Source organism: Hyaloscypha bicolor (genome assembly GCF_002865645.1).
Source record: "Hyaloscypha bicolor E unplaced genomic scaffold K444scaffold_182, whole genome shotgun sequence".
In the NCBI taxonomy this organism is placed as follows: domain Eukaryota; kingdom Fungi; phylum Ascomycota; class Leotiomycetes; order Helotiales; family Hyaloscyphaceae; genus Hyaloscypha; species Hyaloscypha bicolor.
In genome coordinates, this window is record NW_020194684.1 from 582,565 (window position 1) to 598,815 (window position 16,251).

The window sequence follows — 16,251 nt, forward strand, 5'->3', positions numbered from 1 at the left end:
GCTTGATCTTTTTAAATTTAAAGAGCCCAGTCCAAAAGACACTTATCAACTATTGCAATTTGCTTTCCAATACATCGGCGTCGCAAGTTAGCAACAAACGATCTAGTACTTAAGATCGTGTGATCCAACACAACTTGGATCCGCTTTCCCCTTTAGTCTGCCGGGTATGGGAACTACCACCCGACCAACTTCACTAATTTAAAAACTGACACTTGCCATTCTGCTCTATGGCAAAGAAGAGGAGAAGCAAAAGGGGCCGCATGTGTTAGAAAATAGGACGTAATGATGCAGGGAAACAAATGCGACGTCTATTCCAAAATCATAGTTATGCTTCCCCCCAAAACGCCGAGAAGGACCAGCGCCGTCAGAATCCCCGCTCCAGCCCGATCAGCAGTCGTGACTGGGCCCGTAGTTAATCTCGAAGAAGCCGTACTCCCAGTCCCAGCATTTACATCCCCCCGACTCGTCCCCGTACCCTTCACGGCGCTCACCCACCCAGGCACTTCATCCACCAAGTTGCTTTGCACTGCCTCTAGCACTGCCATCTGCTCCCCAACCCCTAAGCTACCATCGTTTGTCATGTTCCATCTCAACCCGCACTCTGTCCCTCTCTTACCCGCAGTACAAGTACCGACTGCTGCTTTTGCAGTTGTTCTCAGTTTTGCCATGATAACGTCGTGCGTGAAGGGAGCAAGTCCTGCGGTTGCGGCGAGCCAGCGAGCGAAGTATGCTTTGAAGGAGCGTTGATCGATGTTGCACTTGCCGAATTCGCAGGGCTCGAACATTATGCCGGCATCATCGAAGAACAATAACGAGGCGTTGAGCAATCCAGTGACTCGTTCTTGCCACAAAGCGCTCCCATTTGTCTGAAGACCATGAGCTTAGAATCAAAATGGAGAGGGACGCATACTCACATAGTTGTACATCGCTGCACCACCCAGAAGAAAAATCCCGGCATTGTATGTCCAAGTATTCGGATCCTTCTGCGTGCAATTATCGGTGTTATGCGTTCCATCGACAATTTTATACTGCGGCGACATGAGACCAACCCCATTCATCCAATCCCAAGTCTTGAGGGCCCAATCCGCATATGTTGCATTCCCCGTGTATAGCGCAAGCCTCGCTGCCAAGTTGAAGACACACCCGTTCGATATACTATTCTTGTAATTGAACCCATTGTTGAAAGTGAAGATCTGCCATCGGAAGCCTCCATTACATGTTGTTTCGTCCCACCGCGGGGTCTGTGTGTTGAATACCCCCTGAGCCAGTGCAAGCCATCCTGGCTTCCCTGCTGGCGGATCTGGGAATTTCGTTTCTGCCGCCGTCATCGCTGCCATTCCCCAGAATCCTTGATCGTCATTTCCTTCTGTTTTCGTCTGATTCAACGGCATATAATCCCCATCGTCTCCAGCCTGGTGTAGCAATGCTTGCGTTGTCACAGCGTTGTAAGTCGAGTCGCCCGTATAATACCAGTAGTTGATCATCGTCCCGAACCTGAGGAGAATGCTGTCAGCAGCGCAAGGAACACTGGGGGGCGGATCTCACATAGCACCAGCCTCCCACCAGAAGTATGGATCTGGAAGGTTTCCAGGCACGTCCCCGGTATTGTTTCCCGTGTAGTAGCTCATTAAATCGAACGCTATCGTGCTCGCTGCGGCTTTGATCGAATCTTTCGAGGTGAGATCGAGGGTGATGGCAGCTTCTGCTCCTTGACCGGCAAGCACGCAGAGAGACCAAACAAGCTGTGCCCTTACCCTCATGATGGACGATTTATAAAAGGATTCGGGAGAGAAACGACAGTGGATGGAAGATCGTGCAGGTCAACTTCTAACGAGCGACAGAACGCCGAGACAATGCTTCTAGGAAAGATATCGAGATTTCCGATAGCGACAGGAAGACGAAAACACCTACAATCTTAAGGTAGCTCGTGCGGAGGGCTTGGAAAGAACCCTCTACATGCCAAGGTACCATTCCAGCACAGCCCTGATGAACTGTCTCCAAAGGTGCTGCCCAGGCGACGGATCCTTATTATAAGATGGCACATTGCGCGTCGCCAATTTCTCGCGGGCAAACATGTTGCTGCCCAGAGTCTTGGGTCAGCTGTTCATAGGACGATGACGGGGATAAGCTTTTATTGTGGGCTGCCAAGTAGCCGGAAAGACTTTATGAGACATCATCTCGTGTTCCCAAAACATTGGCAAAGTTCGAACAGACGCCGGATAGGTCTTGGACGGCAATTGAATCGGGATCATTGGAGGCGAGAAGAAGATGAGTCCTGGGCGATGACTGCTCGTATTCTTGATGTGGTTGTCGAAATTGTCAGTGGACCACGAGGCACGAAGAGATAAAATGGAAAACGCGCTAAGAGAGTCATGCACGTGACTCGAGCTTCTTGCCCCTTTTGACCCCTTTTCTCTATCATCTCTCGGTTATAAGCGAGGCTTGCATGAACATTCTAAGGTCTTTCCTCTTGACAGTGCTAATGATAAGTAAATACATCAAGTAATTCTCGAGTACCTAACCCAGCCTATGGTTACACATCAAAACCATACCGCAAATGCAATGCAGGGATAACAAACCTCCCGCGTAAAAAATTTGCATCTCCAATCAAACGCCATCGAAATATCAAGCTTCGCCTTGTACGACTTCACATCCCTAACAAGTGGGTGTTAGAGCAACACCTCCCTCTTATCACAAGTTAATCCCACAGGCAAGTGAACCTTGTTCAGGTCACCCGGTAACCATATCGTGTGCCCCTTCTTTTTCCCACCGTTTGACACGTGTTCCCAAACCTCTCCAGCCCATCTTCAGATATCCCAGTCTTCAGCTGCACGCTCATACTCAACGGCTTTAGGTTGTTCAGACCTCGCATCCACTCATCCCCAGGGGCCCTCTGCTCCCTGGGCCTGAAGATCAAACGGGTCGATCATAAACTCATAAGCATGGTAAACCCCGTTGAAAGCGCGATATCTACTCTCCGCAGATTTCGTAGAAGGAAGGCGCCATCACGTGCTTCTAAATTTAGAACACCTTGCATCGCAGGTTTGCTTGCAGTTAGGTCTGGGAACGCCATGTCGGAAAAACACAAGAAGCCTGTGGTCTCAAGTGGAAAATCGAGAAGTTGGAGGCAGAATATGGGTAGGACAACGCTGGAGATTGTGATCTCATAGCTGAGAAAAGTCATCGAGTTTCGAGAAGTAAAGTGATCCTAGTTTTCTACATATCGAGACATTCTCCCATCGCTGGCTCCACATAATTTCTGCCGATGCCCGACTGCTGCTCAACTTACTCCTTATGAACTTACATCATTATTTTCCAAGGGGTATCGCTTCTGAATTCACGAAGAAAGGGTTTCTTGGTCCTCATAATCGCTCTCTCTCCTTCTTTTGGACCAAGCCCGGCTTTCGGATTCAGAGCTCTCACGTTCATGCTTCCGGTTCCGGAAGTTTCCCCCAGGGCGTTCAAGCTCATTGGTATCATCTGGTGACAAGTCCTCATTGCCCAGGCCGTTATATCCATGGCCGTGCCCATGCCCGTTGACGTATGCCCTTCCCGGGCTGCGCTCTCTGTGTCCAAACCTGGGATCGGGTCCCTTGTTAAAAGAGATTGACGGAGGGCTTCCCAAAAATGGACGCTGCTTTGCGCGATTTGGCGACGGGATGCGTAGTCCCAGAAAATTGGACGACTCGTCCTGGCTTCTATCGAAAGGACTGCTCGGCCGTCGCCCCGTGATGGATGGCTGCCGCTGTCCAAAGCCAATTGCCCCGGCATATTGGCCTCCGGGTGAGAGAGCACCAGGGTTGTAAGCCTGAACATCCTCTGCTCTGGGTTGCTCACGCTTCCAGTGATCGGAACGGTCACCGCGCTCGAAAGCCATCTCGCCGTCCGTTTTGCCCACAGTTTCCTGCATGAATTGATCAAAGTCTTCCGTGACGACGTGTATCATTTTGAAGTGCTCGGTAGTCAATCTCGGCTGGATGTTATCCTTCCTTGCATCGAAATGTGCGAGCGATGAGGCAATCTGGATAGCGTTGCGGATTTGCCTGCCGTTCCAACGATACTTACCCCTGTACTCGTTGAACTTCTCTTCAGCCAGCCGCAGAATTTCTTGCTCATTAATTTGAAGAGGTGGCAGGTTCGTGTCCATGCAGCGTTCTTTTTCGACTCTTCGCAGCCGATCAATGTTCATTTTCCAGATCTCCATTGTTTGCTGCAAGTCAAGTGGTGGGTAGTATAAGGTGAGGTGTATTCTTGACTTAAATGCTTCGTCAAGGGCTCCGGGGCGGTTGGTAGTCAGAAAGAGCAAGCCATCATAGTATTCCAGCACCCGTAAGAATACTAGTACCAACATTCGTCAGTCGTTGCCCAAATCTGTAACTTTGCAATAGGAACTATGGGGCCGCGCAGGAGGAGAATTGACCCAGTAGAGATTCTTACCTGAAACCAAAGCGTTCTTGGTCAGTGTGACATCTCCTTTTGACCTCTGCGAAAAAAAGGTGTCGACTTCATCTAATAGTAAGACACAGTCCCAGGTGTTCGCAAGTCGAAAGATCCTTCGTAGTGCGGTTTCCACTTCGGTAGGCGTCAAGCCAAGATCTCCACAGGTGATGGCGAACAACAGCTTTCCACTTGCTTGGGCGACGGCCTCAGCTGTTGCTGTCTTGCCAACGCCGGGCACTCCATGAAGCAAGATAAACAAACCCTTTCCTTTGCCCTTAATCCAATCCAAAGAAGTGCGCGTTATGCCGTCCTTCCTGTCTGAGCTCTTCTTCATGAAATGATCCTCAACAAGTGCCTTGATCAAATCTTTGTAGCGATGGTTGATTTTGAGACAATCAAAGCCATCGCTGGACTCTTTTACAGGACCAAGTCCGTATACATCCAATTGTACGAACTTCCGATCCCGTAGTACGTAACCAAAGACTCGGCTTGGGAGGAGCGGTAGATCGCAGTCATGCAGGCATTCGGAAGTTGTCAGTCTGTTGTTCTTGTTGTTCTCTCGAATTCTGGCTAGAAATTTGTCTTCGACGAGGTTCTTATTTCGCTCGTACGTGCTGATCGCTGCACGTAGGACGATTATTTCGGTTGTCTCGGCCAGAAGCGTTGTTCTTTGGGAATCCGACCAACAGCATGTGTAAAAATCGTCGACCACAGTCAACCTGCGAGGCTCTTGGGGCTTCAAAATAGACGGTACTGGTTTCCATGAGGGGCATGTCTGAAACGCCTCGACAAAATCGATAATGACTTCACTATCGACATACTCGGAACGCTTAAGATCGTTACCCTCTGCAACGGTAGTCGGTTGTCCAAGGGGAGACCTCGTCACCGTCCACCAATTATATGCTCTGTGTCTTTCCTCGATACTGCAGAGGAATTTTTGCCCATACTGCGTGTAAAACTCGAGTCTTTCTTCGTGATTTGTGAGAAACCGATATGGAAACACCTTCAGCGACTGGATCGGACGCACCCCTTCATACGGATGAATCTCGAAAGTGTCAGTTACTACGCAGAATTCTTCTCCAGTAAAGTCGATATAGTAACATTCAACTTCAAAAGGGGCCTTCTCTCCGTCATCATCGCTGACGTGATTTCGATTTTGGGGAGACGTGAATTGAGTCCCGGCCGCAAGAATGCGCCAGGCTCTGTGACCGAGGCTGAAATCGTTTGTCTCCTGGATCTGGCCGCCTCCCACAGATCGGTAGATAAGTTTGCCAGTTCTGAAAAGATACCACAGATCGTGAAACCGTACTTTTGCATTGGAGGTTCCATTCAAATTGTCGAACTGAGAATAGAGAGGTATGATCTCGCTTTCCATGAATTGAACATAACATTTCAAGTCTGCAAGCGCTGCTGCGCTATCACCCACAGAAGCTTTGTCTCCCTCAATTGTTAGTTCGGAATTTCCGTCTAAGCTAGCCGGAGTTCGAGCTGCTTCAAGAGTTTCATCTTTCTGGCCCCACTTGAGCTCCAGCTCTTTCAGAAAATCTAAAACCTGTGGATGGAAATAGATGAGGGGGCTGAAGGCCGAATGAACGTCCGAGGCTGGCTGCCCCAAGACTCTGGCATGATCTTTGACAAAATGGACAGGATTGTTGGTGATTGTATTCGAATCCTCGAAATCAACTTGCTGTCTGCCTTCCCGGTGTGGATGCCTTGCGATGGCTGCGATACGGATTTCGAAGGCTTGCCTCTTGAGGCCAACTTCGATGTGGACATTAAATCTTTGCTTTTGGACTTTACGCGATTCTTCGGGATGCTCTGTCGGAGTCGCCGTTCTTGCTGTATCTCCTCTTGGTCAAGAAAGGGGTCTGACAAGAGGACGTCCACGGCGTAAAGACCTTCCTCGGCGGCGTTGAACCGGTTTTTGAAGTGCAAAAGGTCACACTTCCGGACCTCTGGAATGATGTCAATCTGGCCTAGATACAGAGAATTCCCGAGCCCTTCGTGCTCATCTATCTCCGTGCCGAGGTCGATCCTCGAACCGCGCTCGGAGTCCATCTTCGGATCCTCAGATGTGTCTGCATTGGAGCGCATTTGGAAAGTCTTCTGCGGTGTTGGTCATTCTAAATTAAAATTCGCTAAAGGAAACTTACGGCGCCGTTACACTTCTTTATTCTTAAGGCTAGGATCACGTTTTCCTGGAGGCTCCGCTGTGGGGATCGGTGTATTGGGAACTCAACACTAACAATTCCGGATAGACGGCCAAAAAGGTTCCTTGAGAATTATTAAATCACTGAAAAGTAGGCGAGCTTGAATATTCTGGTGCTAGAAATGGTTAAGTAACAAGACAGATGAGAAGTACAAGTATCATTTTGAGAGATTCTTGCTCGCTAGTGCGGCTAACGATTCATGCTTGGATCTGCCTGGATCAGACAGACTCTGCCTAGATTAGATAAGAGCGAAGAGAAGGCTGTAGCGCTGCAGTAAGCACGCTATCTACGAATAAGCTCTGGGAGAAGGCCTAATAGTCGGACTTGACGTCGCGCTAAAGGGGCCCTTCCCTTTAGTCGGGGAAAGCGAGTTGTCCCGGGAAAGCGAGATGTCCCGCACCAAATAAAATCCTTAATAACTTGAAACCTTAATCTTTTTAAATAATTCTAAGTAATAGAATTAAAAATATAAGCCTTATAAACTAGATATAATTCTCTAAAACTTAAAAAAAGATATAGGTAGAGAGTTATTAAGGTTTTAGTAATAAAATTACGAGGAATACAAAAATCGTAAGAATTATTTATTCGTAACCATTTTGCAAATATTAGACCTATGACTTTTGCTTAATTATAATTTTTATTCTTTTACTTAAGACTTTAGCCCTTAAATATGTAACAGGTAACTGTAAGATCGCGAATAAAACGTATTAATTAGATTTTCTATAGCTAGTTCCTAATATTATTTTTTAGAAGGCAAAAAAGGCCGGTACGGGACATCTCGCTTTCCCGGGACAACTCGCTTTCCCCGACTAAAGGGAAGGGCCCCTTTAGCGCGACGTCAAGTCCGACTATTAAATCCAAGACCCGTCAACTCTTTCCGGGGTCGGGTGCAGCCGAAAACCTCCGACTCATAGCAGCCGGGCGCGCTTGCAAGAAATGTCGCACCAATAAAAATCCAGAGCCAAGAGGCAGCAGGGCAGGCTGAAAGTGAGGCTTGCACTACGGGACGAGGCAAGGCAGACGAGCCACACCTTTCAAAACGCGTGCGGGTTAAGTACCAAGTTCATGCGGAAGGAGCGGCAAGATTTCTAAGCTCTTCTGAGAGTTGGGCGAGTCCTATGGCGACATCGAGGCCCTGGGAATCACATGTGAGTTGGTAGTGGATGTTCTCCACAAGATCGGTCATTAGGACTTGAGTACTCTCCTCTTCCTATTACTCTCTCAAGCGCAGCCATGATAAATAAACATCAAACACTATTGAGCCTTTAGAACCCGAAGCCGCATCCATTTCATTTCATTTGCTTTTCCTCTCTGGGCAGAATGGCAAATGAACAAACAGGACCTGCAACATTTGTGACTCATTACCTCCAGGAAAGAGGACCGGAGATAGCGGGGATACATGATGCATGGGCCGTGGAATCCAGCTTCAATGAATCTAAGGCGACATACGAGGCAAAAGAAAAGCATGAGTATGTTCAATTTTGCAGCATTACTAAATACCAAAGAGTTCGAGGCTTACTTCGAGTAGGGAGTTCATGGAAGCGCTGCACGAATACGGAAGGCCTGAAGGTCGCAAACTCCCGTTCAACCCTGTCGATTGCTCCTGGCGAGATGTGCTCAAGGAGCTAGACAAGGCCGAAGACGCTGCAGCCACCAGCGAACAAGATGACAAGAAGCTCTTAACACTCAGCAGGAGGAAATTGAATACTATGTCAAATTCGATTATGCCTCTCCTAGATGCTATTCCTAAGGAGTTGTGGATCCTTCGGGGTGGACAAGCCATCATCTTCCACGTGTGCATTGCCCTTAAAACCCTCCATTTTCTAAGACTAATAAAACTGTTACAGCTTGCTCAATATAGAGAGACGGTCAGACGAGACATCTTAGACACCTTTGAAGACATACCGGGTATTATTACAATGGCCTACAGCAAGTCTCAGAGGTTTCCCCAAGATGCCAAGCTGCATGATTCGATAGAAGATTTGAAAGTGACACTCTTCGATGCTATTCCCAGCCTGATTGAGATTTTGATGCCGGGAAAATTCTGTTGTGGCCCTAGCCTAAAGTAAAACTGACCTCATTCAGGGCTGATATTGTGTACAGTAGCCAAAGTTACATGCCTCTTTCGAGGATTCCGTGTTCAGGATATACTGAGCTGTGTCCAGAGAAAAGCGAGTGGCGTGGATGCGTGCGGCAGAAACCTTCAGGATGGGCTCATCGAGAAGAATTATCTCGCCACCAAAGAAGTTCAGGAGGTGACAACAACAACTCAAGTGCAAGTTACGGAGATACGTGAAGGTGGGTTACCGCAATGGATCAAGGGGTACGCGGACTGGATAACCGATTCCAAGAAATCGACTCCAATATCGTCGAGCTGAAGGATTTTATCTCCGAGCAAATAAATGACGCCTTGGCAAGTAAGAACGGCATGTTCCAGATGTTGAAAGACGTCATGTCTGGTAAGGTAACCATTCCTGTTACAGAAAGTGGCGCTCATTCCAGACAGTTTTTCTATGCGACGAACCAGAGCCAGGGCTTATTATGAATCCCACACGGACTGCCACTCTCTCATCTCCTGATGAACTTCTAATTCTGCTTCGTGTGCCGCTTGAGCAACCAATCTGCGATCTAGACTTTGTTCTTCGTCAAAGTAAAGAATTCGACTTGACTTCCAAGTCTTATGGGGCGTTGGTTATGGCGAGTCCACGATTCCAACAATGGGTAGCTGCTAGCGAAACAGACTTGATTTATGTTGAAGGCCACCTTGATCCCTCCAAATTCGGAAAGACATCACCTATTTCGTACTTTTGTGCAAATTTGGCACTGCTATTTGCAAACTCTGCAATGAGCATCACACTGCACTCCTTCTGCAGTCAGCACGTGGCCTGCAACGATGATCTCCAAGGTCCGAGAGGCTTGATCAGGGGTTTGCTCTCACAACTCCTTCACATTTGGCCTAATGCGCCCTTGCATGGTATCGACCTCCCAGGTTTCAACGGTAATCACGAATTTATTCCGATGGAGGACCTTTGTCAACTCTTCGAGGTGCTATTGAGCCAACTTCCGATACACACCACCGTGTTTTGCATCATCGATGACTTGGTCCAATTCGAGAAGGAACGTTGGGATGACGACTATTGGCATTTTTTGCGTATATTGGGCACTCTCATGGCTGGTCAGCAATGCGGCATCAGATTCAAGGTCTTGATAACGAGCTCAACGAAGAGCAAGCGGCTACAGGAAAATGTTCCCGAAGACATGCGTATACAAGTGACTGAAAGGGACCGGTTAATAGGGCATAGAAGGCAGCAATCGCGGTGGAGGACGGGAGCCAGCTAGAAGAGCAGAATGATATCCGTAGGTGAGAGCGGATCCTTCACAACAAAATACGGATCAATTTTTACAGTGGTAGGCCTCTTGGTCCTTAAAGAACCCCAAAGTTTGCGCGAACATTTTGCTAACCTTGGAGAAGCGACCCTCGTGGTTCAATCTCACATGCAATATTGTAGAAATTGGAGAAACGTCAGGTGACTTGTACTACATAGAAGTCTGGTTCTTGTTGGTTGCCCAGCGAGTCTGCATGATGCATGCAACCCTGGGGTGGAAGAACGGCATAAAACGTCTCAGAAACTCCAACCGAGATGAATTGCAACCATCGCCAATTCCTTTTCCCTGCGGGGCATTAATTTGATGGCAATGGAATGAGACCATTATGGCTGCAAACTCATCCAATCCTCTGGTGCAGCACCTTAGGGCTCCACCCCAATCGCCAACTGCGCCAAGGACAATGCTCGCTCAAACCCCTTTGGAAGAACACAAACGCGCTATTTCTTCTCTCGAATCCGCTTTATTTGAAAGAATGGTATTCCTCAGCGTTCTAGTAGTCTTCAACGGCCCATATGTTGATCGAGGGAGTGGGGCAAACACCAGCGATGGCAGTGAACAGGAGTTTCGCCGGGATTTCCAATATAATCTCAGACGACAAGTGTGCCCACCAAAGTCCATTTCCTTCTTTGGAACTGAGCAGTCGATGCTCTAACCTGAGCCCTGAGCCCTGAGTATACGTTAAGGGCATCATTTCCGGTCCCGTGTGAATCGGTAATAGCTTCCTTGTCGTCTCTATATAAAAAAATTTCTAATCCCTACCGCATTGGACACACCCCCCTCTTTTGAGCTATCAAAAATTGTCCATATTGGCATTCATTTTCGCTCCCTTAAACGTATAAGGGTCCCTCGGAGCCGGTTTTAAACCCCTCTAGTCCTGTCTCACGTGACCAGCAATTTAAACTTATAAATTATCGAACGTCACCAATTCAACGTCATCTATACAAGTATGTGGCCTCAATTTACTACACACTTATTCAAACTCGCTACCATAAGGGTCGTTGGAAGTTACGATTAATAATCCCAGATACAAGCCTTTCATTGGCACCGTCTGGATTCCTAGCCAAAATTGGCGCTGCTGATAGCTGTCATGATGATGCTATTTGTTCTTACATACAGCTTAGATAGGACACCTTAGCTTTTACTCGATGGTTAATAGAGGGTCGGAATTACCGAATAAATATGATATTTTTGAAATATTCCATGTGGATCTGCATCCGCCGTGTGCCATCTGCCATCTTTGTACCACAAGCATCCAATAGCAATTTGCTCTGCATCTTACACGTTCAGCAAGTTTTACGAGTCCTCCTCTCACTACTCTGCCTACCGACGTGAAGCCCATAACAGAGTCGAAACTCCTTGTTCGCATTTAGGTGCCAACCGTAGCCTGAATTTGTCGAATTTTCTCCCGCGCCGTTTTAATCTCGGCTTCCACACGGCCGCGAAAGTCTGGGTCTTGCTCGCGCTCTGGTGCAACATTTTCGCTCTTTACAATGTCTAGCGTCCTCTGGACGATGTCAAGATGTGTCTCAATTGCGGCTTCTATGCTCCTTTGAAGATTATTAGCCAGATGACTGAAGCTTTTCCTAAAATTCTCCATCAGGTCTTCGAAAAGGCTCTCTTCCTTGAGTTTATCATTGATGATCCGTTTTCGTCGAAGATCACTACCTGCACCTGCCGTACTGTTAGTAATATAAATAGTTGTTCTGAATAAAGGGTCTCACTTACCAGACTCTGAATTGCAAGCGCGGTAGGAACTCTCCATGGCTCGTCCAATAAAAGAGGTACGGATACCGGAGAGCGCGTCTGTTCTCAGTGCGCTAATGAATGTCAGCCAGTGGAATTTCTTTTGGCGAATGAAACCTACGAAAGATTGTATTCGAAAGTTTTGCACTTTTCCTCGACATCCCAAAGAAGAAGGTGTTGACGCGATGTCAATACTTGGCTAAGAATAGCAGTCAAATCCGGGAAATCTTGCAACTCGGTATCTAATCTAAGGTCAACAACTGAGCGCGAGGGAATTGTTTCCATCCTGTTTTTTTAGACAATCCACTATAACATATGAGAGCTCCTGTGACGCACCTAGATATTGAATTGCCAAATCCATCAGATCCTCAATTGATCTTGCGATGCTTCCATGTTGGTTCTGGAGTGTTGTGCGCAATCTCTGCCATGGGGAAGTTAGATCTCTGATCATTCTTTCTATTGCTTCTTCGTTCCAGTTGTGGCTCCCGACCGTCGCGGTAGCATAATGGCCGTAATTACGACAAAAAGCAGCATAAGTTGCTGCAGTACGGTTAGCTTCCACCAGCACAGAGTAGGTTGGATATTAGGCGCCCACAATGATGAAACTATACAGGATCGGTTAGTGGTTGGAATCTCTAGAATTAAAAGAGATGATTATACTTACCATAGACCACTCCAAGCCCGCCTCTATCGCTCCTTCACTCCAGTTGTGGATATGTTGTCCTTCAAAGAATTAGGTGACTAAGATATGCAACGGCCAAACCAGGAGTACAAACTTTTATATAGTTGTATGTGGAACTCCTCCATCATTGATGTTTCAATGCTATTAACTTGAGAGAAATTTTCATTCAAGTCCTAGGTACTCAATCAGCATACTCCCTACAAATCACCTAGATTCTGACAAATTTACCCTCCTCAGTCGGGCCTCGAGCGCATCAAGAGTCTCACGAACAGTCTCCATTCGCTCTGTGTTTATACTTTCTGTACTAGATCGGACCCACAGCGCAATATCACAGAGGATGGCCGGAATATCGTCTCGGATATACTTCATAGCAATGCGAAGTTGATCATCTTCCAATAAAGAGACACAGTGCCTCCGGAGTTCGATAATCCCACTCAAGGAGATGAGAGGAAGGGCACTGTCCTTCGGTTGATCTCGATGCTCCCAGTAGTCCGTATTACTGACACAAAACACTTCCAGCCTACCATCAGGGACTCTGCTCCGGTAGAGATCGTGGAGCTCTGCCGTAACTCTTGCGTTACGAGCCTGGACGAGGTACTCTTTTAGTCTAGAATGTGTGCTTTAGTACCTGGGGTTCCACGTCAACCTTCCAAGAGATCCGTGGCGGCGTGGACTTACTTGTATTGATGATCATCTATCAGCTTCCTGTTAATGGGTCAATAATGTCTATAAATAAGTGAATGCAGACATCTCAGCACTTACCTGGCTTTTCTAGATCTTCGATAAAGGTCTTGGACTCGCTTGGGATCATCTCCACCTTCTGATAAGACATCATCATCATATTCTGCTAACTGTGTCTCAACTTCATTGAAGTCTTCTCGACACTTAGTTACCACGTCAATTAGAATTTGAATATCTTTCGCTCTTTGGCCTTTCCAGTCATTCTTGGCTTCTTCAGCTCGAATATCCTAAAAGTTTATTAGCAGGCGGGTCATCCGTTAGAAACCAGATGTTATTAGCTCACATCAGACTTCGTACAAATGATAGCTACATTCGATAACATAGCTTGTCTAGCAAGCTCAAACACGTTCATGAGTCCGGCATCTGTAGTTGCTCGGCCAATGTAGCAGACAGCAAATATCTTATCGCACTGAAGCAGGTAACGCTCGGTAATGTTTTGTCGTGCAGAGTTCAAATCACGAAGTCCTAGATAAGAACTTGTCAGAACGGAGTCTCGTCTTTCATGAATAAGCGATAGATAGAGCTACCAGGAAAATCGACAAGCACGAGACCTTTGCTTAGGGCAGGTGTCTTCAGGAATACCCTACATTTGTTAGCCGCCTGCATATGAAGATCTTATCAATAAGATTAGGGAACACGAACTTGATCTTTCGGACATAGGGCCAGATTGCTGGCTCTTGGGATGAAGCCTGCCCCAAAGTGTACCTCATCAAGCGAGCAGAGCAATCTGCTAGAGTGGATGTGACTTCCCTTCCGCCAATCGCTGAAAGGCCCATATCCTGCGTCCAGGACTGCAGGATTGCTAGCACGGAATCTTCTGGCTGGTCGATGAGGAACTGCTCGCCGTCAAGCCGACCCCTGAACATTGCCTGGAAAGTATCTTGGGCTATTTTCGCTCGATCTCCAAAGTCTTTCTTTTCTTCTGGATACATGCCCGCGCCGTAGAAATGATAGTGGCGATAAGACTGGAGTAATTCGGTTATTTGCTCCATGACCTCGTCCATACTGAGCAACTCTGTCTCAATGACAAAATTGTCCCTATTATGGTAGTGATATTCTGTGACAATACAGGTACACACAGCTCCGCTGTTGCTCTGGTCGGGTCAAAGTTTCAGGGCTTAGCCAGACAAGACGTTAAAGGTGTAGGAGCTTACAGTTGGGACGAGGCCCTTCACATCAAGAATGGAGCTGATTATACTACTTTTGCCTACGGCAGACCCGTCAGCTGCCTCCAACTTACTACTCTCTGGTCATAAGGCTACTTACCAACTCCAGAATCGCCAACGAACCCAATCTTTCGGATTACGGAACTTTGAAAACAGCTTAAGACCTTCGCTTCTTTGTGTAGCCGTTCTACCGTCGAGTCGGGCTCGTGCCGGAGAGAGCTAACGGTTAATAATTCTGTCACTTCAGCCATGATTTGTCTCGCCTCAGCGAAACCTTGCTGAAAACTCGGCTGATGAAAACGTTCCACGGGAGGCATCTCATCCTCCACATCCTCATTAGTAATCAAATTTGAGTTGGAGCCTTCCGCAAGCTCCGTTTTACCCGAATCCCCATCATTACCGCCAGTGGCCCAGGGAAGACACCTCAGGGCAAATTCATGAAGATGCTCAGCAATGTGGTCGATATTTGGCACAGAGATGTCGGTAGTATAATCGCAGAGGGGACAGCAAAGTACCTCAAGCATTCTCCTTTGGCTCACTTCGCTGAGTGATGAAAGTTGGGAAGTGAGCAAAGCGGCGCGGTGCATCTTATATATATGAGTTTCCCACTGTTCAAAAGATTCGAAAATGTTTGGTTGATAAAGTTTCGAGGAGCAATAGTCGCATACCCAGCGGATGACGCTGTGCTGACTGCGCATGTGATTGAGGAGCTCATCAGACGTCAAGTACATTATGTCGGGTGTTTCACAGCCCTCGTAGATGCAGCTATATGGAAGTATATCTTGAGCAACGTGTCCTCTGAGAAGTGTCAAATCAATTCAAAAGTTTGTCTAGGAATGTGTGATGTGCTAGATGACGTACCTCCATCTAGACGAGTTACTTGAATACTCCACTGGAAGTAAATCGGCGCAGTACGGGCACCGCAGGATCCCTCCCAAGATGGGAGTAGGACAGCTTGGATAATCCTGCGTAGCACCAATCCTTGTTACTCGCGTCACAACAGACGGCGTTTTCTGATTAGAAGTAGCGGCTTGCAAGTTGAACTGGGAGCCAATCTCAGTGGCACTTTGGATAGTAGATGGGGCATTAATGCTCGGTGCTTGTAGTGGCGCGATAGGTTCATCAGAAACCGTCTGCGTTGGCTTCAGGGCGATGCGTATTGCGGGCTTAACCTCCGACAAAGGGAGGTTAGCCGTCTCTAGCAGCCCTTGCTGCTTGATTTGCTCAGCATCCTGACTTTCAATTGGGCCCATACTTCGTGTGACCAAAATGATTCTGTTTCTTCTGACGACATTTGCGTGGATCAATCGCCTTTGGACTGCGCTAAGCAATCCTGGGCCAAAATCTTGAGATATAACTAAATAATCAGCGGCAGACTTCTCAGCGTTGAGATGAACCGTGCGCATCAGAACTAAAAAGGTGAGGTGATTTTTGAAATCTTCGAAATCTTGTTCTTTGAGTGACGAGTCGGCCTTTCGATGCCGATGTTTGGCTCCAGACCGTCGGATCGCCGTGGCCAATCTCGTAAGTTGTTCCAGGATGGTTTTTATGTTGAAGTATGCCTCTGAGAGGGGTCCACCAGACTCTCCAATGCTAGGCAGTGAGTAGGACTCGCTCCCTTCACTGGAGAAATCCGAAAAGATAGAATCTGCATCTTGAACTTCTGGCGATGAGTCCAACTCGGCCTCTGGTGAGGAGCTTTCAGACTTAGTTTCGGCTAAAGTTCGTAAGAATCATTGCACAACCGAGGAGTACGATCCGTACAAGTTTGTAGATAATTCTCTAGCGCTTCTGCTAAACCATCCAGAAGGTCGCAGATCAATTCTCGCAGCTCAGGTCTATCCCGCACTCGATGGTCCAGGGATGACCTGCCAACGGGTGT

The 16,251-nt window shown here is 47.4% G+C and overlaps 4 protein-coding genes across 4 annotated transcripts; 1 reads left to right on the forward strand and 3 right to left on the reverse strand.

Moving 5' to 3' along the window:
- Positions 1-308: 308 nt before the first annotated feature.
- Positions 309-1,760, reverse strand: K444DRAFT_543728 (glycoside hydrolase family 76 protein; the record flags this gene model as incomplete). Its single annotated transcript, XM_024875985.1, has 3 exons — positions 309-866; positions 915-1,494; positions 1,546-1,760. 3 exons carry the CDS (start codon positions 1,758-1,760, stop codon positions 309-311), a joined length of 1,353 nt encoding a protein of 450 aa, XP_024727951.1.
- Positions 1,761-3,191: 1,431 nt separating this feature from the next.
- Positions 3,192-6,534, reverse strand: K444DRAFT_669002 (uncharacterized protein; the record flags this gene model as incomplete). Its single annotated transcript, XM_024887480.1, has 3 exons — positions 3,192-4,338; positions 4,438-6,279; positions 6,339-6,534. 3 exons carry the CDS (start codon positions 6,532-6,534, stop codon positions 3,338-3,340), a joined length of 3,039 nt encoding a protein of 1,012 aa, XP_024727952.1. The 3' UTR covers positions 3,192-3,337.
- A 1,356-nt stretch (positions 6,535-7,890) lies between these two features.
- K444DRAFT_223937 (uncharacterized protein) lies at positions 7,891-10,208 on the forward strand. The gene is made up of 7 exons (XM_024871175.1): positions 7,891-8,119; positions 8,179-8,443; positions 8,498-8,696; positions 8,754-8,948; positions 9,002-9,109; positions 9,157-10,058; positions 10,123-10,208. Exons 1-6 carry the CDS (start codon positions 7,971-7,973, stop codon positions 9,987-9,989), a joined length of 1,749 nt encoding a protein of 582 aa, XP_024727953.1. The 5' UTR covers positions 7,891-7,970; the 3' UTR covers positions 9,990-10,058; positions 10,123-10,208.
- Positions 10,209-11,403: 1,195 nt separating this feature from the next.
- On the reverse strand, positions 11,404-14,893 carry K444DRAFT_543887 (uncharacterized protein; the record flags this gene model as incomplete). Its single annotated transcript, XM_024876000.1, has 15 exons — positions 11,404-11,698; positions 11,759-11,854; positions 11,902-12,022; positions 12,117-12,320; positions 12,349-12,385; positions 12,445-12,503; positions 12,557-12,635; positions 12,691-13,069; positions 13,141-13,167; positions 13,225-13,430; positions 13,487-13,668; positions 13,731-13,786; positions 13,846-14,297; positions 14,358-14,410; positions 14,470-14,893. 15 exons carry the CDS (start codon positions 14,891-14,893, stop codon positions 11,404-11,406), a joined length of 2,670 nt encoding a protein of 889 aa, XP_024727954.1.
- Between the last annotated feature and the right edge of the window lie 1,358 nt (positions 14,894-16,251).

Excerpts from the sequence above, each read along its gene's own strand:
- K444DRAFT_223937 (XM_024871175.1), top strand. The coding sequence starts at position 7,971 with ATGGCAAATGAACAAACAGGACCTGCAACATTTGTGACTCATTACCTC. Across the intron at positions 8,120-8,178 it reads GAGGCAAAAGAAAAGCATGA|GGAGTTCATGGAAGCGCTGC; the intron begins GTATGTTCAATT and ends TACTTCGAGTAG. Across the intron at positions 8,697-8,753 it reads TTTGATGCCGGGAAAATTCT|TAGCCAAAGTTACATGCCTC; the intron begins GTTGTGGCCCTA and ends TATTGTGTACAG.